The following is a 26,974-nucleotide window of genomic DNA, read 5'->3' on the forward strand; positions in this document are numbered from 1 at the left end:
GAATAGGAGCAAACACCCCAGTGGCCAGGAAGTCCCTACCCGACTCTTGCCTGAGGGGGTTGGGTGGATGTGGAGGAAGGAGAACTGTCCAGGTCCCGAGGGCCACCCAGCTCAGGCCCTCTGCAGGTATGGAGCTGCAGGAGCAGCCTCTAGGCCTAGGTCTCCCCTCCCACCAGTCCAGGGAGTTGTCCTGGCTGACCCAGACCCCCCCCTCCCACACACACACCCCAAAATAAAGCGAGGCCGGGACCCACAAGACCCAGGCCTGGGAGCCCAGCAGGAGGAGGGTCTGGGGGTGCAGCTGGGGCTATGCCGAGAAGGCAGTTCTTTTCCCCAGACCTACTCACCACGCAGCCCCACACCCCGGGACACGCAGACCTTGCCCAGAGCGCGCAGACCCTCTGGGGTTCAAAGCCTGGAGGGAGGAGGTGAGCACCTCGCGCTCCCCACACGCGCCCTCCCCCAGCTCCGGAGGGGGCGGGGTCCACGTGCGGCGGGGAGGCCCCTGCGCCCACCTCCAAGCCCCCAGCTCCACCAGGCCGGGCCACCCGGGCCTCTGGCGAGTGTGGATCTGAGGAGTGACTGGGCGCTCGCTGTGTCCGCAGGAGATGCTTCAGGATAAGGGTCTGTCGGAGAGCGAGGAGGCCTTTCGGGCCCCGGGCCCAGCGCTCGGCGAGGCCAGTGCGGCCACCAACGCCAACGCCCCCGAGCCCGCGCTGGCCGCGCCCGGCCTCAGCGGAGCCGCGCTGGGCAGCCCCCCGGGCCCCGGCGCCGATGCCGTCGCCACCGCTACCACCGCCGAGCAGGTAGGGCTGGGCCAGCCGTCGGGGAAGACAGCGGGTGCGGGTTTGTCGGCTGTGTGTGTATGGCGGGTCATTCGGTCTGATCGAGACAGAACTCCCGGGTAGGAAGGCCCGGCTGGGTCTGGAATGATCAGCCGAGTTTGTTATCACTGGGCGTGTTTCGTGTTCTCAGCTTCGAGCCTTCGGGGAGGAAGTCTAGGGCTGGGGAGCGAAGGGAGACGCCTGGGGGCAGGGCGAAGGCTGGGGGGGGGGTGCACGCTGGTGGAGTTGCTGTGGGGCTGCGGGGTCATCCACGATCCCCAAATGGAGCCTGTGTGCGTCTGCGCCCGCCCGGGCTGCGGGTGCGCTCCCTCCCGCGCGCGTGCGCGCCTGTCCCGGTGGCCGAGGGTCTGTCCACAGGCTTGTGCCAGCCACGTGAAGCATTCATGTTCGTGCAAGAGTGTGTCCCCCTCTCCCCCCCCCCCCACCGCGATACTGGAGTTTCCTCTGCGGGCTCGTCTGTGGGTGCAGACCCAAAGCAGGGAGTGTTGAGCCGCCGATGACATTTTTTTTTTTTTAAACATTCACTAATGGTTCAAGAGAATCTTGTGAAACGAGATCTCCAAACGTGGGCTCCTGGAATGGCACCCTTTTCTCCGTCTTCTTCCGGCCTGTGTTCTCCTTTCCTTGGAGCCGTGGGCCGGGCAGACATGTGTTCCCCCTTCCTCCTCTCCCCAGACCATCGAGAACATCAAGGTGGGGTTGCATGAGAAGGAGCTCTGGAAGAAATTCCACGAGGCGGGCACCGAGATGATCATCACCAAGGCGGGCAGGTCAGCGCTGGGAGATTTACGTGTGTGGGTGTGGGTGTGTGGCTGGGGGTGCTGAAGATGACCAGGTGGGACCTGAGGGTCATCTCCAAGGGGCGCCGAACAGTCCTTTGGGGTCCTGGCCTGAGGGGGCCTAAGGAGAGTCAGGATCAGCCGCTCCAAATCTCACCACCACATCTCCCAGCCGCTGAGGCTGGAGGGAAAGTGGTCTGGAGGCTGGAGGGGAGGGGCAACGCTATGTAAATGACATGCAAACCAGGGTGGCCACGCCCCACAGCGCAGCACCAGCTCTTTTGGCAGAGCCCTCTTCTCTTTGAGGACTAGGGGGTCGGTTTTCTGGATTGGTGGGATTGGGGACCTAGAGTTGCCCCTCAGATGATAGTAGGTATAACTACATTTTTCAATTTGGGTAACAGCAAGAAACCCAGGTCTCCCCTCTTAAGAGCAGACTCCACCTCTGCCAATGGGAAGCCGTGCTGGGTGTGTTGAAGGCGCTCTGTGTGTGTGTGTGTGTGTGTGTGTGTGTTGTTGTCTGGGGTGGGGAAGGAGGGGGGGCAGCTCTCCCCAGCTGCTGCCAGAGAGGGGTGATTTATAAAGTGGAAACATCTTTAAAATGCACTGGTGTCTGTGGGAGAGACCAGGGAGGAGAGGGTGAGAGGAGGAAGATGCAGACTGGAGAAAGATGCAGACTGCATGCAGGACAGGGTGGATGACAGAGGCACCCTAAGGAGGGTGTCTGGGGGTACAGCCTGAACAGCTCCAGCACAGTTCTCACCTGGAAGATTGCTGGGGACACGGTAAAGTTCATGTTCAGGACATGTGCACATGTATAACTCCCCCCGCCCCACATGTCCATATTTGATTTTGGTCCTTAGGGACAGGTTGAGAAAATGTCCCTTTGTCTGGCTATACGCCCATAACTGAGGTTTTTGGAGAAATCAAGTGGTGAACCATCAAAAGCCAGGGAGAGAGGACTGTTCCAGTTCCAACGAGGCTATTTCCATCTGTACAACCCTCAGACTGGGGACTTAAGGGTCTTTGCCCCCTTCCCACTCCCTTCCCATTCCATCTGTAAAAGAAAAGGCGCTGCTTTGTACAGTTGTCCATAAAGCACTTAGCACCATGTGCTTCAAAAGAAACCAAAGCTGGTGGTCTGCTGTGTGTCGCGTAGGGGTGGTGTGCTCCTTCCCGGCTGCTCGCTGGCCTGCCTTGCAAAGTTTCCCTTATTTTGCTGAGGGTGGCGGTCTGGATACTTGGCCACCCTCATTGACTTGGGAGATGGCATGGCCCTCCAGGATCCTCTATCAAGGAAGGAGCAAGACTGGTTTCAGGGCCAGAGTTTCTGTATTCAGGGGACCGAGACTGGTGGGAAAGTGTCTTATGCAACCACCATTGGGGACAGATGAGGGGGACAGATGACACCAGCTCTGCCTCTCCCAAGCGGGGTGCAGTTGGCCAAGTCACTAACCCCCTGTAGCTATGCTGTCAGCTGAATGGTAACTGCATGCAGATTTACCTGATGCCCTTTCCCTTCCCAGTTACTTTGAGACTCAAACCAGGGGAACAGATGAGTGGTGCTGGGTAAAATGGCAGGTGGTCTACAGGTGTGAAGAGGCGGATTTATTTCTTGTGCCTGCTGGGACAGAGGAAAGGAAAGAAAGAGCAATCCAGAAATTCCATGTATAGGCAGTAGAAACAACCTTGTCTCTTGAAAATACATGGCCAGCGTGTTCTCTGGGCATACCTGCCTTCTGCTATTTTAAACAAAAGGCATTTGTGGCTCTCCTTGGTGGGTTCCCTGCACCTGCATGGTCCTCTTCCTTATTTGCGCTCAGTACCCCACAGGAGAGGCAATCCGTTTTAAGCTGATGTTTGTGTCTGCTCTTAATGGAGTCTTAGAGATGAGTCTCTGGGAATGATAATTCTTAAATGGCAGTGGTGAATAGCCTTTCATTTCTTTGGAAGGAGGACATCTAGTCCAGTCCTTCGGAGAGTCACTACCCATCGTCATGCCCTAGTTTTGTTTGTTCGTGACAACATCATTGAATCTTAAACTCGAGACTTGGGTGCTGTACCTTCTTTTTTTTTCTGCTCAAGGCTGGCATTCTACCACCGGACTTCCAGCTTTTTGACTGTTCATTGGCGATAAGAATCTCACAGACTTCCTTGAGCAGGCTGACTTTGAATCAGACCTTCAGATCTCAGCCTCTTGAGTAGCTGGGATTACAGACATGAGTTGCCTGGCTTGCTTCATAGTTCTTATAGATACTGCTTATAGTTCTTATAGACACTGCTTCCACTGCAAAGCTGTCCACTCCCTTCTTTCTCTTTCTTTCCTGTCTTCCTCCCATTTTTCTCCCCCATCCCTTCCCTCCTTCCCTCTTCCCTTTCTCCTTATTGCTGGGGATCCAGGTCCTCCTCCCAGCTGCTATCACTAAACTACCTCTTCCCAAGTTAGATGCCACTTTCTTTGCCAGGGCAAAGAAAGCCAGGGCAGCTACTGGATGCAGCCCCCCTTTGCCCTTTGCTTTGTACAAGCCTGTGTGTGGCTCTTCAACACTGTCCAGTGCCTCTCCTAGTTCCCCTAAACTCTGTGTCTCTACCAGAACCTTCCTGGTATGGTCTCCTTTCTCAGCTAATGGCTTGGACCTTTCTTCTGCGTTTTGGATCATTGATTCATAGACTATAAAAGAGCTAGGAGTCTGACAGAACAGAAAACAAACCCCAGAGAAGGCATGTGAAGCAATTACCTGGTCTACATAACCAAGTAGCCAGTGCACCCTCCTCCCAGAACAAGACCCTAACTTGGAGAGATCCCTTTGATTGTTTTTTTTTTTTTTTTAATATCTCAGGGCTCTCTTTAGAATGGGTTTGTGATCTGGCCCTAAGGATGCTGACTAGTTAGGAACATGAAAACTGCTGTCTGGTTGAGGGAAAGGGGGACTCTGGAGAAGAGGAGCCAGTCATAATAAATAGTCTCAGGCCAATTTGAGTTCTTCAGTCACAAGCCTCCTGTCTTAGACCACTGGGTCACTGAAAATCTGGAGGTAAAAGAGAGAAGAGTCTCTCTCATTAGATAGTCTTTGAATGACTGATTCCATCTGGTTAATCCATTCCTGAATGCACTGGAGCCCCGGATATTAGGTATAAAATGAGGGTCAAATCCTCCCCAGCCAGCCTCTTGTCTTCTAAGTCCTCTGCACCCAGGGCCCTCATACTGGTGACTGCAGCAAGCAGAACTCTCTCCTCATATCCCTGCCAAGCTTGATCTGTGTGAGAAACTGCATTTTCTCCCAAACACAGATAAAAGTGAGCTCCACAAAAATTTAAATATAAACCTCCCCAAAGGAAAATTTCCTAACTGTCTGACTGCCCTACTCCTAGGTCATGGTTTTGCCACCAGATAAATCTCCGCTATCAGCCTTCAGAGCCTGTTGAGTTCAATGTTGCTTGTGTTAGTGACAGTGAATTTGCGTTTGAAAAATGAACTACCGATGAGAACTCCTGTTGAACCTGTATTGTTTGTTATTCTGAGGCAAGGATTTGGCCCGGCTTAATCCGGGGCTTCAAAGCCAATTGCCCTTGCTCTGTATACAGAGCGTCAGAGCCCAGTGGCGTGGATGATAAGAGAAGTAAGGGTTGAAGACACTGGGAAAGTGGGTTGGGGAGAGAGTGCTTTGATCTCTTCTCAAAGTATTTTCTGAAAGCAAAAGTCTATCAGAAGGAAGTGCCTTTAAAAAAAGAAAGAGGGAAGCAATTGACCTTCCCAAACAACATCCATTCCACACACCCTCCCCTGCCCCTCCCCTTAGGGAAAATATTTCTTAAAATGCTTTGGGTGGATTAGACCCCCCCCCCGTGTGTGTGTGTGTGTGTGTGTGTGTGAAGTGGGAATCTATTGAGAGCTACTGCTCTCAGAAATCATTTGGCTACAACGGGTTTGGGCTTAGTATGAGCAGCACCCGCAGCCCTACGCTAACCTAACCTTATTGGGCTCAAAGACATTAGAATTGGAAAGATGGGTGGGGTTTCCGGTGGACCCCAGACTTTTCCCTGTAGCGCATTTTGTTTCTCTTCAGACTCTGCGCTCCAAAGCATGCCCGTGTGTGTGTGTGTGTGTGTGTGTGTGTGTGTGTGTTAGCATGTACACTTTTCCATGTAGGTTTTATTGAAGTTGAATATTTCTGCAGAACAGCACACAAATCTTAGTTTTACAACTCCATAGCCTTCCATGAACACATGGTGTAAGCACGGGTCCATTTCTAAAGGAAGAGAATAGCGTCAGTCTCCTTGTTTCCCTCCGGTGCGCCCTCCACTCACCACTGCGCCCCCAAAGGCTCCAGACTTCCCACCCCTTAGGGTTGGTGGGACCTCCGGAGAGTGCTTTTTCTACCACCTGCTTGTAAGGGAATGCACGTGTGTAGTCGTTTCTGGAGCGTCCTCTCCCGATTGGGGCTACCGTGGGATTGGGATTTGGGGCTTCCCCGGGCAGAAACAAAACAAAACAAAAGAAATCTAAGCAGACCCCTGGGGTCGCTATTCTAGTCCTCTCGGAGCCCTCCAGGGTTGGGGGTGGTGTAAAAGTCAGCGCCCTGAATTGGATAATTCTGGGGCGCCCAGCGCCCAGCCATCACCGCGCGTCTCCTCTCGGCACCGAGTTCGCATTTACAGATTTGTGGCCCAAATCAAAACGCCCCGATTCCTTGCTTGGGCCGAGCCAGCCTCGGACACGCACGGCCACTGGAAGAGGCTCGTCTCCGCAGTTCCTGCTAAACCCACTTCTGAGTACTCAGAAGGCGACACGGGCCCCCCGGGGCCCGCAATCTTCCCAAGTGGCTCCCCCTGGATCCGGGGGGCCGCAGGGCTTTCCGCGGGTGCCCGGCGGGCGGCGGAGCGGCCGCTCGTGTCGTCCCCGGCCGGAGCCGTTTCCGCGCTCCCTGCGTCTGCGGCGGCGCGGGGGAGCCCGGACCGCGCGCGGGGGGGCGCGTGGCGCGGCCAGCCGGCGCGTGGGACGCCGCCAAGGGTGTGGGGGCGCTGCGGAAGGGCGGAGGCCCGGGGACTGGAGGGGAGCAGGGGCCTGGGGCGCCCGCCGAGCCCGCTGGGAGCCGGGGGTTCCGCTGCCGGAGTCCGCTCAGCCTGCACGCACGGACGGCGCCGTCGGGGCCTCCTCCCTTCTTGCTCCTCCCTCCCTCCCCAGCCCGCGGAGGCGTTGCTTTCCCCCATAGGGTGGTGGGGTCTCAGGTACGTTTCCCGACTTCAGTTAGAGACGGAACACACCGCTCACGCCAGCGTTTCCTCTGCTGCGTTAGTGAGGACCTGTGGTTTGCCAGCAGAGCCCCCCAGGAAGTCGCCCCTTTCACCTCCCCAGGCCTCTGTGGCCGCCTGACCTGATGAGTAACTCTTGGGGCTCCAACCTGAGCGCTTGGGGTTCTCAGAGGGTAGGGAGAGGCCTGTCTTTCCTCCGTGTGAGCCTCCTGCAGCCACCCAGGCTGGATTTCCCCCAACTGGACTGCTGCAGTCCCATCGGGCCATTTGTCTCCATGATCAGGGGGGGAGGGGGAGGGGAGCGCTGCCCCCCCCCCCAGCCAGTTCAACCTTTAGTAGAGAGCCCCTGAACTTCTCACCCAGACCGGATTCCCTGGGTGCCCTGCCTGGGGGCAGAGGTTGCACGCACTCTCTTTTTCTTGCACACCTGTTCTTGGGAGGGATCTGGTCCAGCCTGGGGTTCGAGGAGGGGCCAAATGACAAGACACCAGCTATGTATGCAGAGCACAGGCCCCTGAGAAGCCTTCTAGGAAGCACTTAACTTCTGCCCGGCCTTTGGGGCTTCTGAAGTGAATGGAAGAGGAGCGCAAGGACAAAAATCCCTCAGCACCTCACTTGGGCAGATAGGTGAAGTCGTGGCCAGCATTTCATCCTGACCCCCACCCTGCCTTTGTGGACTCCAGCCTGCCCTCTGCTGCTCTACCTGGAGTGATGGACGATAGGACAACGAGACAAAGTGCACCCCCCCCCCCCCCCCCGTGCCAGCTCCAGCTCAGCCAGGGCCTCCCCATTTTGTGGCTGTTTCTGTAGTAGCTACAAAATGGTGGCCTGGAGGGGACAGGATTCCTGGCCTTCCCCCAGGGAGGGGGAAGGCAGCTGTTGCTCTCCCAGCTTCGGCTTTAGGTCCCCCAGGAGAACAGCAGGGCCAGGAAAGAGGGTGGTGCGGGCTCCAGCTGTGCCCCCAGCCCGGCAGGGGCTGGTGAGCTGGAGGAGGCAGGCAGGACTGGGCTCCTGAGCCTTCTCACTTCCCCCATAGAGAGGGGGTGGGGAGACATTTGAAAATGCTTTCAATTGACATCTGAGACAAATTCTTCCACACAGTTTATAAGTCCCTAGACTTGCAGTTAGAACTCCCCCGCCCTCCAGGCACGCACACATGCACACATGCGCATTGGCACCACGTGCGCACGCATACGCACATGCGCCTGGGAGCCCAGGCCTACACCACCCTACTTCCCCTCTGCAGTGAGCTCACCTTCCGCCTCAGGGTCCTGGAGGGGGTTTGCTGTAGGGTCTGCCAGCTTCTGGAGGCCTTGATTCTTTCTAGAAGCCCTTCCTATATCCAGGTAAGCTGGTATTCCCTATCCACAAAAGGAGGAACTCAGATCTGTCTGAGGTGGTGTCTTGGCGGAGAGCGGATAGCTTTCTTGGAGTGGACTGGCTGACCAGTAGACCAGCTCAGAGGGCTGGTTATGGTTTTTCTGGTGGCTTCAGTCAGGTTTGAGTCAGAGGTGGTTGGAGGCTGAGGAGGACTGTAAATTCTGTCTCTCCTCCACTGGTCAAGTCCAGTGTTGGGACTTGGTGAGCAGGGGAGAGAGCTAGGCATGCTTAAACACATGGCTGCATGGGTGTCCCTAGTTGCTGAGGGGGGAATGCCTTTTTCTAGAAGGTTTTCAAGCCTTGAGGTCTTGGATAGTTTCAGGGTGGGATTCCAAAAAGGTGTTTTTTGTTGTTGTTGTTGTTCTTGGTGGTGGTGAATGATTTGCATCAAAGTAGGCGGTAGCACTGACTTGTGAGAGTGGAACTCAGCAGGGGCTGTGGCAATGGTCATAAATCTTATTTAACCCTTCTAGCAATCTCTGAGAGCTAATGGTATTTTCCTCACTTTGGAGCAAGGGAAACCAAGGCAGAGACCCGAGCAAGTTGCCCAAGGCCTCAAGCTGGTCAGAGGTGGGGCTAGACTGTGGACCACAGCAGGGTGGTTTCAGAATCCTTTACATTGTTGTCTGTGGGGCTCCTGGACTGACTTGGATTTCCAGTTAGGGTGCTCAGCCCAAGGGAGGCATTCCCCCATATGAAGCTTGCTTGAAGAATCCAAACCTAGCAAGGTTTTCAGCAGCATTCTTCTGGTTGTCTGTGAGTTGGTTAAAAGTCTGAAGGTTTCCATCTGAACATGACCACAAGGTAGCATCTTGTGGCTTCTGGGAGCAGCTGGCAGGGGCTGGCACATCATATGCTGTGTATGGTAGCCAAGGACGGAAGAGGAATTGAGGCAAGAACTGAAAACTCTCTCACAATCCTGACCAGGGTCTCTTATGTTTCAGTGGCTCACAGCCAATCTTAGGAGACAGGAATTTGGGACAAGGTGTAAACTGCTTTCCTGGACAAGCCTGATGGGTGATAGGGGCTCAGAATGACAGCGAGGGCAGAGGGAGAAGCAGGCTGTGCAAACCACAGCTACCTCTTGCTAAAAGGGCTCTGGTCTGCCCCCTCACTAACTCTGTGCTATTTCTCCTGGTGCTCTGCCCACCCCCAACCCCTGGGCTCCCTCAGGAGGATGTTCCCCAGCTACAAGGTTAAAGTCACAGGCATGAACCCCAAGACCAAGTATATCCTGCTTATTGACATCGTCCCTGCAGATGACCATCGCTATAAGTTTTGTGACAACAAATGGTAAGAGCCTTCCCTCAATTCCCTCCCCACCCCCCAAAGAAAACACCTGGTGCTCCCTAAGGCCATAAAGGGAGTTCCTAATCAGCCTGAGTGATTGCCAGCTCTTCACTAAGGTCTGCTGCCTTCACCTAAGACTATAGGGGCTGAGAACTGACCATAGTCTGTCCACCTGAAGCAGGTGGGTTGGGACTGAAAACAAGCTCTGGCACTCAGTGTTTGTTGGATTTCATAGGTCTTCACTCTCCCCAAGTGGTGGACAATCAGGCTTTGATGACTGTATGTTGGAGGGTTGTAAACAGGAACACCTGGTGGTGGATTTAGACTCTGTTGGTGTCTCACTAAGAAGGAGGGTGTGGGCTGTTTTCTCTGGGGAATTTTTTTTGGGGGTCCGGTCGTGGGGCCTGAACTCTGGGCCTGGGCACTGTCCCTCAGCTCTTCAGCTCAAGACTAGCGCTCTACCACTGGAGCCACAGCGCCACTTCTGGCTTTTTTCTTTTTACTTATGTGGTGCTGAGGAATCGAACCCAGAGCCTCAGGCATGCAAGGCAAGCGCTCTACCACTGAGCCACCGTTCCAGCCCCTGGCTTTTTTCTTTTTGCTTATGTGGTGCTGAGGAATTGAACCCAGGGCTTCAGGCATGCAAGTCAAGCACTCTACCACTGAGCCACCTTCCCAGCCCCTCTCTGGGGACTTTAATGGTTTGGATTGTTGTCTAGCCTGTGGTGACTGCCTTCTGGTTTTCCCCTCATGTCTGCTGCCTGCAGTGTTCCCCTCTCAGGTTGAACTTCCACATTCACATGGAGTGAGGCTGCTGCCTGGGGGTAGGTGGTAGACTTTTTGGCAAGGGCCTGGGGAGATGATTGGCAAATTGGCCAAACCAACTTGGGGGCCAGGTAAGTGAGGGATGGGCTGCTTTTCAGGAGGCCAACTCTATAGGATCTTGTCCACCCCTGGAGTTCAAAGCCATGTCTGCTTGAAAGCAGGCTAGCTGGGTGCCCGTGGCTCACGCCTGTAATCCTAGCTACTCAGGAGGCTGAGATCTGAGGATCACAGTTTAAAGCCAGCCCGGGCAGGTAAGTCTGACAGACTCTTATCTCCAATTAACCACCAGAAAACCAGAAGTGGTGCTGTGGCTCAAAGTGGTAGAGTGCAAGCTTTGAGCTGAAGAGCTGAGGGACAGCACCCAGGCACAGAGTTCAAGCCCCATGACTGACAAAAATAAATAAATAAACTTAAATAAGCAAGCAAGCTAAGGTCCTGGGCTCCATGGGGACAGAAATGGGGACAGATTTGGTGGCAAGGTACTAGCTATGTTTCTATTCTCTCTGCACATTAGATTAGAACTCAGAGCTGACTCTAACAAAGGGGCCAGCTGCCAATTCATTTCATACCTTTTTATTGGGGGGGGGCAAACAATTTAAAAGTTGTTTAGGTTCTTTGATAAGTTCCCTCCAATAGTACAATTTTATAACATTTTAAAATTACAAGTATAGAGCCCATCACCAGTGGCTCATGCCTATAATCCTAGCTACTAAGGAAACTTGAGATCTGAGGATTGGGGTTCAAAGCCAGCCCAGGAAAGTTTGTGAAACTCTTTTCTCCAATCCAAAAAAAAAAGCCAGAAGTAGAGCTGTGTCTCAAGTGGTAGAGTGCTAGCTTTGAGCATAAGAGCTTAGGGACAGCATCCAGGTCCAGAGATCAAGCCTCAGGACCAATCCAAAATAAGTAAAAATAAAAAAATAAAATATATGTATAAATGTATAGTGTCTGGAGTATAGCTTAATAGTATTTAGCATATATGAGGCTCTGGGTTTGATCCCCAGTACTGCCAAGAAAAAGTAAGAATTATAAATATACTACACATACAGAAGTGCCATGCAATCTATGTGATGAGCCTCAGTCCTTCAGATCTAAGTCACGCTTGGCATCATCTGCCACTTCCTCCTGGAGTGAAGCGGTTTAGAACTGCTGTCTGCTCCCCAGCCCCCCGCTCTGCCCTGCCTCCTTTCCTGACCCATACAGCGGTGTGATGGGAACAGCAGAGTGTTTTCCTCTTGGCACTGGGGTTGGCTCTCAGAGGGGAGCAGGACCCCAGTGCACTCAACTCCTCCCTCCATTTGCTTTATTGGTAGGATGGTGGCAGGAAAGGCTGAGCCGGCCATGCCAGGAAGGCTCTACGTCCACCCTGATTCTCCTGCCACAGGGGCCCACTGGATGCGGCAGTTGGTCTCTTTCCAGAAGCTGAAGCTGACAAACAACCACCTGGATCCCTTTGGCCATGTAAGAATGGGGTCTGCGGGGCCTTGGGAGGCAAGTCCTGGGGACTGGCGTGGCGGGGCAAGGGTGGGGAGAATCCCCTCAGAATGTGACCTGGGCCTTGGCACTTGTGTGTGTGTGTGTGGGGGGGGTTCTTTACGGAGGGAGCACAGGCCTCTGTTCCCATAGACAGCTGTATACCTCACATCCCACTTTCTGGCTAATGACTGTGAGCAAGTGTCTCAGTGAGACTTTTAGAGCCTTGGTTTCCTGTGGAGACAGTGGAAATGAGCCTAAGTATGTTGTTCATGGTAGTGAGGTTTAACTGGAATGATACACAGAAAGCATCTTGCAGAGAGTGATGATGATGATGATGATGATGATGATGATGATGATGTTGATGATGTTGATGTTGTTGTTGATGATGGGCCAAATCTCTCAGCTTCACTTTTCCAAACTCTGAGCTTGCTGGAGCATCACCCAAGACTCTGAAGCCCCTTTTTGGTATGTTCTATCTTCCTGGTCTCTGGAAGAGAAGACCTCCATTTGGCGCCTGGGTGTGCTTCTGGCTGGGATCTGGCGATCATGGGATTCTGAGGCCCCAGGGATGTCATTGCTGCCGCCGCCGCCCATCCAGCCTGGTGGATGCTCATTCTTTCCCCGTCTGGTGCTGGCAGGCCCACAACAAGGAGCATTTTATGTGGAAATATTTAGCTCAAGTGTGGAGCGAACAGAAGCCTGGCAGCTGGTACCATCTGCCAGGGCTCAGGCCCTGCCTCTGAGGACTGCCATGGTTACTGTGGAAGCATGGGGCAGAGGCACTGCAGGGTGCAGGACGGTAGAGGTTCTGGATGCGTTCATGGTGCTCCACACATAACGCGCAGGGTGTGGATGGCGGAATGTGGTGGGACAGGTATGTCCCTCTACTGCCTTCCTTCAGCTTCTAGGGAGCTGCGTGCAAATGAGGATCCTGTCAACAATAGTTCTTCATGGAAAAATGCTCACAATGCTTCATTTCTCGTTAGCTGTTATGCAGTTCCTAGTTTGTTTCTTAGGATCTATTCAGTTCTCCATCAGTGATGTATAAATGAACAGCTAAGGAAATGCTTACTAATTAACTCTTGACTTACCTGCTTTTCTTTTTTTTTTTTTTTTTGTCGGTCGTGGGGCAGAACTCTGGGCTTGGGCGCTGTCCCTCAGCTCTTCAGCTCAAGCCGAGCGCTCTACCACTTGAGCTACAGCGCCACTTCGGTTTTCTAGTGGTTTATTGGAGATAGGAGTCTCACGGTCTTTCCTGCCCGGGCTGGCTTTGAACCGCGATCCTCAGATCTCAGCCTCCTGAGTAGCTAGGATTACAGGCGTGAGCCACCAGCGCCCGGCTATCTTGACTTACCTGCTTTTCAAGTCACTATATGGGATTTGTTTTCCTTCCTTCCTCCTTTCCTTTCCTCCCTCCTTCCCCCCCCCCCCCCTCTCTTTTTGCCAGACCTGGGGCTTGAACTAAGGGCCTGGGCCCTGTCCCTAAGCTTCTTTTACTCAAGGCCAGCACTCTACCACTTGTGCCACAGTGCCACTTTTGGATTCTTCTGTGCGTGTCATGCTGAGGAATCGAACCCAGGGCTTCATGCATGCTAGGCAAGCACTCTGCCACTAAGCCACATTCCCAGCCCCTCTATATGGGGTTTCTATGCTCAGCAGGTAGATGGCAACCCAAAGCTAAGCCTCTCAGCTAAGAGGAGAGAAGCCACCTGGTCTTTCTGGCCAACACCTTGGTCTTGGTCCCACTTTGTCTCTTGTGCTTGGCTGGAGTATGTTATCAGTCTCAAAAGATAGAGTGGACCCCCGTGATGGAGTAAGGAACCTGGACACAGGTAATCTCTGTGCAGACTCCAGGAGGCAGACCCTACAGTGAGTCTAGAACTTGTCAGGAGTTGCCTGTGGGTGTGAGAAGTACCCAAGCAATAAGGCTCTAGATTGGATTTCAGGTAGACTAGCTGCAGGGGTGCTTCTGAGCATGCTTTTACTTCTCCAGCTGATGCAGAAAATGGAAGGGGGAGGGAGTCTAGGGTTGAAAAGTTAGACATTCTCTAGGAGAGAGAGGCAGGCAGAGACAGAATGCGTGTGAGCATGCAAGTGCTCTGGCCTTCACAACCCAGGAGGTTTTCCCAACCTGCCTTATATTTTGGATCGCTGAACCTAGTTCTCCAAGGTGTTCATTGACAACTCAGCTTACAGCCTTAAGTCTGAGCCAGTGGGGCTTGTTAGGCTGTGAGGCACCCTGGCTGTGTTGGTCCTGTGTGCCTTGGTATTGGGGGGGGGGGAGTTCCCCTTGAGGGATGGGGAGGAGAGCATATCTGTCATGCTGTCACAGCATGGATAACACACAGCTGTGTGGTAGATCTTGGGGGCTGGAGGGGTTGTCTCAGGATCTGGGAGGGAGGAAGCAGGCCCTTGGATCCCCTCCTGCTTCGCAGGCCCACTCCCTTTCAGCCCTGTCATCTGTCTTTCTGGACCCAGGGCCGTGGCTGCCTTGTTTTCAGCTATTTGAAGTTGGAGAAGCTCTGGCCACGCAAAGGTGACGGAGAGAATGCCAGCTTCCTGGCCAAATCAGGGTTGCCAGAGGGACGGTGAACTCCCATAGGATGGCAAAGAAGTCATCTTTCTTGGCTTCTAGATCCAGGAGCATGGGAAAATCATCTTGTACCATGAACTTGCCCCAAACACGTCCTTCCTTCTGCACTACTCACCTCCGTATTTCCCCCAAAAGCGTCTAGGCTTCAAGGGGCTTCCTCCAGCCATTCCCCGCCCTGGGATCCTCACACTGTCCCAGGGGCTTTAACAGTTACCACCCATGCAATCTTCTCCTACAATGCTCACCTGTGCGGCTAGGACCTGTCTTGGGAAGGGGGCTGGGCTCTGTGTCACGAGCGTGGTGAAATTGGGAAGCAGTTTGAGTGGTTGTAGTGTTATCTTGGGGTCTACCAAGTGGACTCAGTGTCTTAGGTTAGAAAGCTTCAAGTTCAACTCACCCCGTTTCCTCAATTTGGGGATGGCTGACAGGCCCTGTATTTACCAGTACATAAAAGCTTAAAGAGTTGTGGTTATGGAGGGTGGGGGGAAGTGTAACCATTTTGGGATGGTCCATGTTTTACTAGTTTCCTTGTCTCTCAAGACTGACTTCCTCCCTCCACAAATGTCTCCCTCCCTGCCTCCTTCCTCTCTCAGGCTCAGAATCAAACCCAGCTTGTTATGCATGCTCAGTAAGCAAGTGCTCTATCCTCAGCCTGCTGCTTTTCTTTTGATGACCCAGGGTCCAGGTGAGGGCTTTAGTGGTAGCTAATAGGTGGATCTCTGGAATGGGGACCTCTCAGACCATCTAGCCATGTTCCCAAAGGACAAGGCTGAGTTCTGACTAGAAAAACATGGCTTTTGCAGCCAAGACCCACAGGGATATTTCTAGTCAGAATCATGAAAGACAGGGTCAGAGTATGACCACTGGGTGTTGGAAGTAAGCTTACAGCCAGAGGTGGGGCAGGCAGAAAAGGCAGAGAGGATCATGGGAGCAAGGGCAAGATGGCGCAGCCTCCCATGGCATGCCTTCAGCCCCACCTCTGATGCCTACAAAAGCCGTGTCCTGGGCTGGGAAGGTGGCTTAGAGGTAGAGCGCTTGCCTTGCATGCATGAGGCCCTGGGTTCGATTCCTTAGCACCACATAAGCAGAAAAAACCGGAAGTGGCGCTGTGGCTCAAGTGGTAGAGTGCTAGCCTTGAGCTGAAGAGCTGAGGGACAGCGCCCAGGCCCAGAGTTCAGGCCCCACGATCAGAAAAAAAAAAAAAGCTGTGTCCTTACTTACCACCCCCGCCCACCTCCTCACACCCTGCAAGGTCCTGAGCACATGACCAAGTGGTGGAGAGAGAAGCTGATCTTCCCCCTCGCCCCCCTTCTAACATTCTAACCAGGGAGCCCAGGGAGGCTGCAGTGTGGCTAGGTAGGGCCGTGTTCTGAGTAAGAGGCAGCTGGCATGTGGGGCTTATTTTTCTGTTCATCTGGAGGGAGGGAGATCCATGCCTGCATGTGAGCCAAGCTGGGGAGGCAGGGCTGGCTGTGCAGCGAGGCTGACTTAACCCTTGCTGGTACAACTCCTCCATCTCCTGAATGCACTACTTCCACAGGGCTTCCCACACAGCCCCATACATCAAAATGTCTTCAGCGTCACACCTCCAACTTCTCACTCCCTATCCATCCAGTTTCTTGCACCCCTCCTCCCCCCAGAAACCAGTTCTTTCAGCATTAGCACATATAAACTAAATATACAATCTCAAGTCCCTCTTTTATATACAAAAGGCCCCATACTGTAGAAATGCTTTTTTTTTTTTTGGTTGGTCGAGGGGCCTGGCCTGAACTCTGGGCCTGGGCGCTGTCCCTCAGCTCTTCAGCTCAAGGCTAGTGCTCTACCACTTGAGCCACAGTGCCACTTGCGGCTTTTTCTGTTTATGTGGTGCTGAGGAATCGAACCCAGGGTTTCATGCATGCAAGGCAAGCGCTCTACCACTGAGCCACCTTCCCAGCCCTAGAAATGCCTTTTGTAAATGATATATTGTTGAGATCATTCCATTCTCAGTATTCCTTCCTTCCTTTGCTATAGCTGCATACAGCTTTGTTGTGTGGTTTATATACACACATACATACATGAGAACTTCCTTCTAATAGATGTGTGTGTGTATATACATATACATATACTAGGAGAAAATTTATGTCTCAAAAATATATTTTCAAGCCGGGCATTGGTGGCTCATGCCTGTAATCCTAGCTTCTCAGGAGGCTGGGATCTCAGGATCATGGTTCAAAGCCAGTCTGGGCAGGAAAGTCCATGAGACTCTTATCTCTAATTAACCACCAGAAAATTGGAAGTGGCACTGTGGCTCAAGTGGTAGAGTGCTAGCCTTGAGCTGAAGAGCTGAGGGACAGCATCTAGGCCCAGAGTTTAAGCTCCACCACCACCAACAAAAAAAATGTATCTTCAATATGTAATATATATATATATATACATATATATATATATATATGTATATGAGTAAGAGTGTCACTACTCATGTAGCCCAAGCTTCCCTTGAAATGGTCCTCTGCCTCAGTCTTCTGTTAGGATTACAAGTGTGCACTACCATGCTTAACATCTAGTAGTTTGTGAATTTTAATTTTTACCTTTAAATATTGATCCTTAAGGAAACTATCCTAGCATTTGATATGAAGTGCCTACATAATTTTGTCTGTCTGTCCCTTAGAGAACTAGCAATTGTCCCAACACAAGTAACTGAAGAGTCTTCTTTGCTCTCTGGATGGGGAGCCAAGGGTTTTTCCTGCATGCTTAATGCCTGGGTGAATCTGTGTCTGTTCATATGCCAGCACTGGAACTGTTGAGACATTGTGATGGTTTAGTGTTTGGTGAAGCTTGTCCCCACAATGCTACTTTTTCTTTCAGTGTTTTCTTGGCTAGTCATATGTATTTTTTCATATAAACTGTATGAAACAGCTTGTAATGCCACAAAAGAAACATAGTTGCCTTTTTATTGGAATTCTTTTAAACTATCAATTTACTTTGCGTCTCTTTGAGGAAGTCCTCTTTGAATTCATTAGTGTGCCATCCTGGGTGTTCTCAGGAGAGGTTCCGACTTTCTCCCGCTGTACCTTCTCCCCACTTATTTTTATTTTTGGATGACTGTGTGATTCCTGATTAGATCATGAAGTTCAAAGTGTTTATTCCCCTTGCTCCATGCTGAGCACTAGGAGAGCAACACAGTGGGTGCTGGTGACAGCATGTGAATAATGAACCTAGGGAAGGGGTGCTTCAGGGAGAGGAGGCATTTCTTCTGCTAGAGGTTGATGTCCACCCCCCTTCCCCCAAAGTTTGTGCTATTAACTTGCCAGTGGGGACCCATAGCTTTTCATCTTCCTTTTTCACCCACATTTTCTGAGCCCCGATAGTGTGCCAAGCCCTTGCTGGTGCTTTGGATGCTATAGCGCCTCACACCTCTCCCCCCTTCCTACCCTCACCTCATTAGGCAGGTAAAGAGCGCAGGCTTGCAATTTAATACCCATTCTCCATTTTTATTTTTTGTGCCAATCCTGTGGCTTGAACTCAGGGCCTAGGCTCTGTCTTGAAGCTTTTGTGCTCAAAGCTAGCACTTACAACTCGAGCTAAAGCTCCACTTCTGGCTTTTTGTTGCTAACTGGAGATAAGAGTCTCTTGGACTTTCCTGCCTGGGCTGGCTTTGAACCATGATCCTCAGATTTCAGCCTCCTGAGTAGCTAGGATTATAAGTGTGAGCTGTTGGCACCCAGCTTAGTGCCCATTCTCGCTCTGCCTCAGACCCACTGTCTGATGTTTGGCGAATGCCTTCTCCTCTCTGGTGCTCACGAGAATAGAATGATGGCTACTTTGTAAGGATTAATTATGGTAATGAATAATACATCTAGCCTGTGAGCCATGACTGTCAGTGCTGCTTCTGTGAGAGGAAAACAACGTTTTGAGCCTCATGGAGGATCTCAGGGTTTCTGCCCTGGGAGTAAAGTCTAAGGCCTATCTGGCCAAGGCCTCCTGAGTAACCTGGCTCTGGTCTAATGTGGATATTTCATGGACCAGTCAGTCACATCTCTTGGTCTCAGTTGCGCCCTCCCTTCCTCCTTCCCTCTGGTGTCTTCCTTTCCCTTTCTTTCTTTTTCTTTGCAAGCTACAGTCTTGTATGTCCTAGCCTCTTCACAAAGCTAGGGAAGGAGGTTAAAGGATGACAGAGAAGTAGTCTTAGAAAATAAAGTTATGACTGGGGTGCTGATGGCACCCTGTCTGTGATCCCAGCAGCCTAGGTAGGAAACTTCATGAGATCCCTTCTAAATGAGGAGCAGGAAGTTGTGGCACGTACAGGCTTATACTGCACCAGGGACCCAGCAGGAAGAGTGCCTGCCTAGCAAGCTCAAGGACCCAAATTCAAACCCCAATACCACTAAAAATGGAATCTGGTTTTAATATATGGCAAATGGACCAGTTAGCCATACTGTCATAAGGCTGGCAGCCGGACACGTTGTGTTCTATGGTGGGCATAGGGCCTTGGGGGCCCCATGTCCCTCACGGGGCTTGCTTGACACTTTATCCTTAGTCTTGAAGCTGTGGAAAGCAGCATGTGCTCTCTCAGACGCCATCTGGAATCTGCTTAGGACTGTCTCCAACCAGCTGTGTGTCCTTGGGCAAGTCACGTTTCCACTCTAGGCTTCCTATTTCTCATCTGTAACATGTGGGGGTCGGATTAGAGTGATCTCTACATTCTACCTCTCCATGCCCTGATGTCGTGGGCGCCTGAGGAGAGGACCGTGGTCCCCCCGTGGCTGAGCACGCTGTGGCGCACTCTGGAGGAGAGGGATGTTTGACGCTGATGCAGTTGTTAAAACAGAACAGGCTTCTGAACTGTAGCCAGAATATAATGAATCCCATTTCTGTAGAACAATGATGACGGGACCTGTCATGTAGCGGGGTTGTTGACGTGGCTGGCCCATTTGGCCCAATCTCCTTTGCAACCAATATAAATTAGATACTCTGGCAAAGTAGTTGGATGTGGTGCCTGAGGAACTTCCGAGCAAAGCCAGGTATGTGAGTCACCTCGTTGGCTCCGCATTCTCTGAGACTCATGAGACTGAGGTTCAAGTTTGTATCTGCCTGGGTTCAGTGGGTAGGGGCTTTCTTCTAGACCCCGTGCAGATTCCAGACAATCAAAGGTGGAAGGGGTGTTTGGACCCACGTGGTCAAAGGCTCCCATTTTACAGATGAGAACCTCATTGGCTTGGAGGGGAAGAGTTTGCTCAGGACTTGGTGATGAGTAGAGATACAGCAGCTTCTGGAGTGCTTTATAGCTGACACTGCACCCCCTAGTGGCTCCTACCTGTTGCTACAGGTCCAGCAGTTTCTGATGTCTCTGCCAGCCGGTCTGGCTCCTTCCCTAGAAGATGTTTTTGGCAGTCTCTCCACCCTTAGTCACTAGGGCCAGTGTCTCAGAGGCTGAAGTGTTAGGCCTTTATTTCAAGGACAAAAGGGAGCCATCCGAGGCCCTTCTGAATAAGAGGCCCTGAGTGAGCCACGTGTGGCTCAAGGAGGGCTGTGGTTACGGGAATAGGACGAGAGGACAGGGAGGGTGCTTGCTTCCAGGCAGTGTGTCATTTTCCTGGGTGCCCGCATAAGATTCTAAACAGGAGAGTTTCTTTTTTTAAATTTAATTTAATTTTATTTGTGAACGTACTGTACAGAGGGGTTACAATTACATGGGCAGGATAATGCGTACATTTCTGGGAGAGTTTCTTGACTGGAGGCACAGCGGGTGGTTATGAAGATGAAGTAGGTGGAGATGGGGAGGAGGTTGCAGTAGCAGCCCAGCCCGAGACAGGACCAAGGTATAGCTTCTGCTTTGCAGACAGAATCACCAGGTGGTGACACTGAGGAGAAAGGGGGTTGATGCCGGTGCCTAGGGCTGTGACTGGACCGTGACAGCGTGCGACTGGCTAGCTGTCATAGGAGCAGGGTTGCTGTCATCATCTGTCCTAAGGATCTGGCACTGGGCCTCTGGCCTCTGTGTGGGAATCTGTCAGCACAATGTCATCTTTTCTTCTGCTGCCAAATCCTAGGAGAGCCATTAGTGACCCGAGGCTGGTCCTATATTTGGGGAGAAGTCCCTTTGCTGGGGGAGTTTGACTTTTCGCAGTGCTGGGGTACCCGCCACCCCAATGCTGGAGAGATTTATTATTTCACTAAGGGGCCAGCTAGGCACATAGTACATTGGGAGGAGGTTTCAGAGCTGGGAGTTCAGAGCCGCGGAGGGCCTGGAAAGGCTTTCCTGAAGGGTCAGGTCTTCTGAAGATGGACTTAGATAGGGAAAGAACTCAGGGAGGGAAAAATTCAGAGCAGGAGGCTAGGATCTGGGCATTCAGGAAGACATTAAGGCCAACTCCCAGGAGAGGAGCTCAGGACTTCTGGGAACTTAGGTCCTTCTGGGGCTCCAGCAGCTTAGTGCATGGAGCAGGTGACAGAGTAATTTACAGGGACTAGAAGGAGGCTCACAAGACACAGCCCCTCTTTTAAAGGGGACATTCTAGGGAAAGGAGTGTCAAGGCTCACTGGTTAGCACTGTGTCCCTGTTTTACTCTGGGTCCCCAGGTATAGGACTTGATTTGGGAAACCCTGTACTTGCCCCCAAAAGGATCCAGAGGTTTGTAATTTGGGGCGGGGGGGGGGGGCGGGGGAAGGGAGGAGAGGGAGGATGGACTGCAGAAAATAGAAAGGCTGGCTTCCGCTGGCGACAGTGACCTGGCCAAACTGAGGGGCTTAGGGACGGCCAGAGCCCATGGCCCACCCGTTCCTCAGCTGGCTGGTTCCCCCATACTTCCACGAGGCTCCTCACAGAAGAGCCTGGCTCTTTTCTCTTACCATCCTGGTCATCCAAGAGTTAAAAGTTGTTCACTCTGCTCCTCCAGGCCCCTGGGAGCCCTGAAGGGTGGGAGCCAGCAGGGCCAATTCAAGGAAAGGGCTCAGAGAGGAACGCGACCTGAAGGCTGGTCTCACTGGGCCAGAAACCAAAGGGTTAACAGATGCAGCCGTGCTGATAAAACGCCCCAAATTCCTGGTTCTGCCTGCAGTGGGAAGGGCATCTGGCAAATGTCAACCATAAAAAATACATCTTAATGGCACATGATGTACAGCTACCGTGGGGCACGGCTACGTGAAGCAGGTTTGGGGCGGGACTACTGTGTGGCCACCAGGGCCTTGTGCTGCACCTTTCAGGCTCTATGCTTTGTCCTGCTGGCGTGACTCAGGCACCTCCAGCTCTTGGTCCTTGAGGGTTAGGGCCTTGGCCTTCCCTGATGTTGTTGACCTGTGGCTGTCTTCTACCTTGGTACATGGAGCTGTGGGTCGGGGGAGCTCCTCACACTGGACGCAGCAGGCAGCCTGACTCCAGCCTCGGCTGTGAATGCTGACATTTCCCCAGCTCCCGCCCTGCCAGCCCTGGGCTCTGGAACCGCCTTGGGTGCTGATCATTAGGAGAGGAGAGGGCTGAGCACTGGCAGCATTTCTAGAAAGGGCAGGTCTCAGGCAAGGGGCATGGGGTATGTGTGTGGGAATCTAGTGGGACACCCAGGGGATACTATGATCTATTGTGTACATTTATCAATGAGGCTCAGAGAAGTTGAATGACTTCCTTGAGGCCATCAGAATCCCCCACTACCCTGACTGAAGAGCGCTGAGCTCACGGGAGCTCTTTAAACTGTAAAGGATTTTTCCTGAGGAAAAATAGCCTGTCACACCAGGGCAGTCCCGGGCAGGCCCTTGTGCTGGGGCAGAGAGAAGCCCAAGTAGATCTGGGGGAACAGAGGACCCAGGAGTCTGGGTCCTGGAAGCTTCAGCCATCTCTCCAGGGTTCAGGCTGGTGAGGCAGGCCCTGGGCTTTTAGGAGGATGACAGCCAGCTCTGGCTCAGCTCGCCAAGGTCAGGAGCAGCAGTGTGGACACACAGGGCTCAGTGTGGGACTATTCTCTTCCAGATCATTCTCAACTCCATGCACAAGTACCAGCCAAGGCTGCACATCGTTAAGGCTGATGAGAACAATGCTTTTGGCTCCAAAAACACAGCTTTCTGCACGCACGTGTTCCCAGAGACTTCCTTCATCTCTGTGACCTCCTACCAGAATCACAAGGTACAACACCCCCTTTCCTCCCCCTACCCCCCAGCAGTGACACTCCTGCCCTTGTGAGCTGCAGGTCTGAGGCAGGCCAGTGTGGGACCTCAGAAACCTGCATGCAGAATGGGTGGGAACACACACACAACACACACACACACAGAAACCTGCATGCAGAGTGGGTGGGAACACACACACACACACACACACACACACACACACACACACACACACACACACACACACACACACACACACACACACACACACACACACACACACACACACACACACACACACACACACACGAGGTCCATGCACAAAGTAATAAGTAGAGAGAGCCCGTGGCCAGCAATTGAAAAACTGAGCAGCATGGAGTCTGCCTTGGGGTTGGGCTGTTAGGCAACTTTTCTTCTCTAATCTTCCTCTTCCTGGTGCATCCAAAGGTAGGATTCTGGGCCTGCTGCTAGAGGGGGAGAGAAAGGCCTTTCCAGGGTTCTTCTTGGCACTAGGACTGGCCAGGGGCCGTTAGACAAGACCCAGGGGGCAGTAGTTTAAAATTTAGAATAGTTTCTCACATCTGAGGTTGCAGCTGCCTGGGACAGGGGTGACCCATGCAGGAGTCTGTGCCGGGGAAAAGCGATGGAGGCAGCAGACAGGAGGTGCAGGAGGAAGAGTCGGGGGGAGCAGAGCCAGGAACAAGCCAGAGGTGAATGGCGAAGCGGAGAGGACTGACTCACCAGGCCTCTCGGCTGGCTTAGAACTGGGGCACAGCTTCCCCAGACCTGAGTTCTCAACAGGCCTGGGCTGGAGGAGGAAGGGCCGGGAGTCCATCCTCTCTCCTCCCAGCCTCTCTGCGGTGTGTCCTTTCCTGACAGATCACACAGCTGAAAATTGAGAACAACCCTTTTGCCAAGGGATTCCGAGGCAGCGACGACAGTGACCTCCGCGTGGCCCGGCTGCAGAGGTGGGGTTGCCCCGGCCGTGGGTGAGGTGGGCAGTTGAGGGGCCCTCAAAGCATCTTCACTCTCTCCTCGCCTCTCTCCCTTCCCGTCCCTTCAGCAAAGAGTATCCTGTGATTTCCAAAAGCATCATGAGGCAGAGGCTGGTGTCCAGCCAGCTCGCAGCCAAGCCTGATGTCAGCCCCCTGCACGGCGCCCACCAGGCCCTGCAGCATTACCAGTACGAAAATGGGGCCCACATGCAATTTGCCCCCGCCGAGCCTCAGGACCTGCCCCTCAACACCTTCCCCTCACAGCGGGACTCCAGCCTCTTCTACCACTGCCTGAAGAGACGAGGTACTACTGGTGGGGGTCGGGGGGGGGCATCTCCTCACTACGCATGGGCACAGCCTGAGGGCTTGGGCGCACAGGCAGGCCTTTTCCGTGCAAGAATTCTGGTTCTCGCTTTTACATAGTTTTAGACTGGGGCTGTCACTTACCGGAACAGGGAGGACTTAAAAGTCCTGGGTATGGCTCTCAGCCCAGCAGGATCTGCACAGGGACCGAGGCAGAATGGGGGCCAGGAAGACAGGCGCAGTGCTTGCAAAGGCGAGCCGGGCCTCCGCTTCTCCATGGACAGAGTCATGGTGATTAGTGTTTTACCCCTCCTTCACCCCCGCACAAGTGGACTTAGCAGGCCACTGGGATTCTCTTGCGAATAAGTTTGGAGACTTTCAGTATCCAGACTGTCCTCTCGGCCCTGTTCTGGGGACTAGGCTGGCAGAGTTCTAAGTATCCCCAAGTACAAGTCCCATTTAGAACGCAGGAACAAGCCAACTGTGGCCCTCAGGCCAAATCCAGCTTGCTGCCAGTATTATTTTATTTTTTTTTTTCATTTTTAAATAGTTGAAAAGAGTCAAGAGATTATTTCCTGATATTTAAACACTACATAAAATTCAAATTTTAGTATCACTTACAGTTTAGAGAGCACATCCACACCCACATGTTTACATTCAGGGCCCCTTCACGGGGCAGTGGTAGAGTAGAGTAATTGTGACGTACGCTGGACAGCCCACAAAGCCTAAACTATTTACTATCTGGCCCTTGTTCCTTCCTGACTGGAGCGAGTGGGCCACCTGCCAAATCCACGTGGTTAGTGCAGGGAAAAAGGACTCTGGAGAGGAGGGGTGGCGGGGGAGGAGCGTGTTCCTCCTGGGCAGGGAAGCTGCCTGCTGAGGGGGCCCAAAGGGTGAGGAGAGTGGAGGCTTCAAAGTAGGCCCTGTCTTCTGTGGGCCCACAGCCCTGCAAGTGAATCCCTGGAGAAAACACAAGGGAAGAAGCCAAGATCAGCCACAGAGAAGTGTTCATAAATTCCTCGAGTGGACCGCTCCCCCAGCCCTCAGACTTGGCCCATCCCTGGGACCCAGGGGAGGACATGTCACTCTGCATGGTTAAAGCCTCTCAGTTGAAGATGTTGGAAGCTCAGGCTTAGTTTGTGCTATTGAATGTCACCTTTCCACAGAGCATCTTACCACTCCTTAAGGTAGACAACGGCGTGTCAGCATAGCTGCCACTTCTAGGAGCGCAGCAGGGCTCATGGTCTCTTCTAAAAACAGCAGCAAGCCAGGTGGCTCACACCTGTAATCCAAGCTACTCAGGAAGTTGAGATCTGTGGATCATGGTTCAAAGCCAGCCCCAGCAAGAAAGTCCATGAGACTCTTACCTCCAATTAACCATTAAAAAAAAAAAAAAAGGTAGAAGTGGAATTGTGGCTCAAGTGGTAGAGAGCAAGCTTTGACTTCAAGCCTCAGTAATGGTGTGTGTGCAGACACACCAGCCACTTACCTTTGAGTAGCTTTGGCTTACTCCTCCTTGGGAGCTGAGAATCTGGGTAGAAGCACTTCAGACAGATGTGGTCCCTGGGACTGGTTAGGACTGGCATTTGCCACCTCTCTCCTGAGCCAGGGCTGACCCAGCCTGGGAGTGCCAGTGCACATCAGGGCCTCTAAGCATCCTAAGAGTCAGGCTGGCCCGGGATGAAAGCTGTGTGCTTCCTGGCTTAGTGCATCTCTCCAGGCCCAGTGCTGTGGTGTCCCCCAGGGCCTGTGGGGTACAGGCCATAATAATCTACTTTTACTTAGCTGTAGCTAATTAAAAGGGGTCTGGTAGTGCCATAGCAATCCCTGGCAAAAGCAGGGGCTGAGCCACAGGCTGGGCTGTCCTGGCATCCAGTGTGGGGGGGGGGGGGGCCTGCCCTGGGCAGGTGGTGGAAATGATGCCTTCTGAAGCTGGCTGCATATTTCTTTGTTTCCCAGCAGACAGCGCCCGCCACTTGGACTTACCTTGCAAGCGGCCGTATCTGGAAGCTTCCTCGTCGGTGGGGGATGATCACTACTTCCGTTCCCCCCCTCCCTACGATCAACAGATGCTGAGCCCCTCCTATTGCAGTGAGGTGACCCCGAGAGAAGCCTGTATGTACTCAGGATCAGGGCCTGAGATCGCAGGGGTGTCTGGGGTGGACGACTTGCCCCCACCCCCGCTGAGCTGTAACATGTGGACCTCGGTGTCACCGTACACCAGCTACAGCGTGCAGGCCATGGACACTGTGCCTTACCAGCCCTTCCCCGCACACTTCACCGCCACCACCATGATGCCTCGGCTGCCCACCATCTCTGCCCAGAGCTCCCAGCCACCAGGAAACGCTCACTTCAGTGTCTACAACCAGCTCTCACAATCTCAGGTCCGTGAGCGGGGGCCCGCGGCCTCCTTCCCAAGGGAGCGGGGCCTCCCGGCAGTGTGTGAGAGGAAGCCCCCCTCCCCACACCTGAATGCCCCCAATGAGTTCCTCTACTCCCAAAGCTTCTCCTTGACCCGGGAATCTACCTTACCGTACCACTCGGGAATGGGGACCGTGGAGAACTGGACTGACGGATGACTGGCCAGTCTCCTAGACAGCCCCAGGACCTTGTCAATTCAGTATTGACCCCTGTAATGGCCAGCACTACCAAGGAACACAGGAAGGTATTTCAGAGGGTGTGTGTACGCCTGTGTGCTTCTGCATGCGTGCATTTATTTGGAGAGTGTCTTCTGACACACCACTGAGACCATGACAAGGAACACAAAACCCCACAAAAAACAGAAACACCTCCCAACTGTCTTAAGAAGTGATTTTGGCTGTACAAGTTGGGTCCATTGTTACCTGATACTTCTTGCCATCCTGGTGGATGGGAGAGGAGTCAGGGTTCGTGTGAGTTCCTCAGGGGCCAGGTAAGGTCTCTGCCACAGGGAAAGATTATCTTAAATTGGGGTCCAGGGTCTCTGTGCACATCTTAAGTATTCCTTAGCTTTCCCCTTGTAAGAGGAGCTGCATATCTTATGGGGAGCAGGAGCCCCCTCCTTTGGCATCTGGAGATTCTGTGAGACTAGAGGGGGCCTCGGTTAGAGGCCTGGAGGGCAGAGGGTCAACTTTTAGAAAGGGTCTGGTGCCATGTCATCATTCAGGTTTTGTCATACAGTAA

General features: G+C 52.9%; 1 protein-coding gene across 2 annotated transcripts; it reads left to right on the plus strand.

Moving 5' to 3' along the window:
• The first annotated feature begins 608 nt into the window (after positions 1–608).
• On the plus strand, positions 609–26,391 carry Tbx4 (T-box transcription factor 4). 2 transcript variants are annotated; one of them, XM_042693406.1, is made up of 8 exons: positions 609–806; positions 1,521–1,615; positions 9,431–9,550; positions 11,683–11,830; positions 22,381–22,533; positions 23,394–23,482; positions 23,578–23,813; positions 25,772–26,391. In XM_042693406.1, the coding sequence occupies exons 1-8, from the start codon at positions 609–611 to the stop codon at positions 26,389–26,391; spliced, it is 1,659 nt and encodes a 552-aa protein (XP_042549340.1). The 2 variants fall into 2 exon arrangements, with proteins under 2 accessions (XP_042549340.1, XP_042549336.1); XM_042693402.1 differs by having other exon boundaries at positions 25,775–26,391.
• Positions 26,392–26,974: the final 583 nt, after the last annotated feature.

Source organism: Dipodomys spectabilis, unplaced genomic scaffold (assembly GCF_019054845.1).
Source record: "Dipodomys spectabilis isolate Male_0828 unplaced genomic scaffold, ASM1905484v1 ptg000004l, whole genome shotgun sequence".
NCBI lineage: Eukaryota > Metazoa > Chordata > Mammalia > Rodentia > Heteromyidae > Dipodomys > Dipodomys spectabilis.

Bases quoted from the DNA above. Each gene is read 5' to 3' on its own strand.
- Tbx4 (XM_042693406.1), top strand. From the start codon at position 609: ATGCTTCAGGATAAGGGTCTGTCGGAGAGCGAGGAGGCCTTTCGGGCC. The intron at 807-1,520 runs GTAGGGCTGGGC...TCCTCTCCCCAG, and splicing joins CCGCTACCACCGCCGAGCAG to ACCATCGAGAACATCAAGGT. The intron at 1,616-9,430 runs GTCAGCGCTGGG...GGGCTCCCTCAG, and splicing joins ATCATCACCAAGGCGGGCAG to GAGGATGTTCCCCAGCTACA.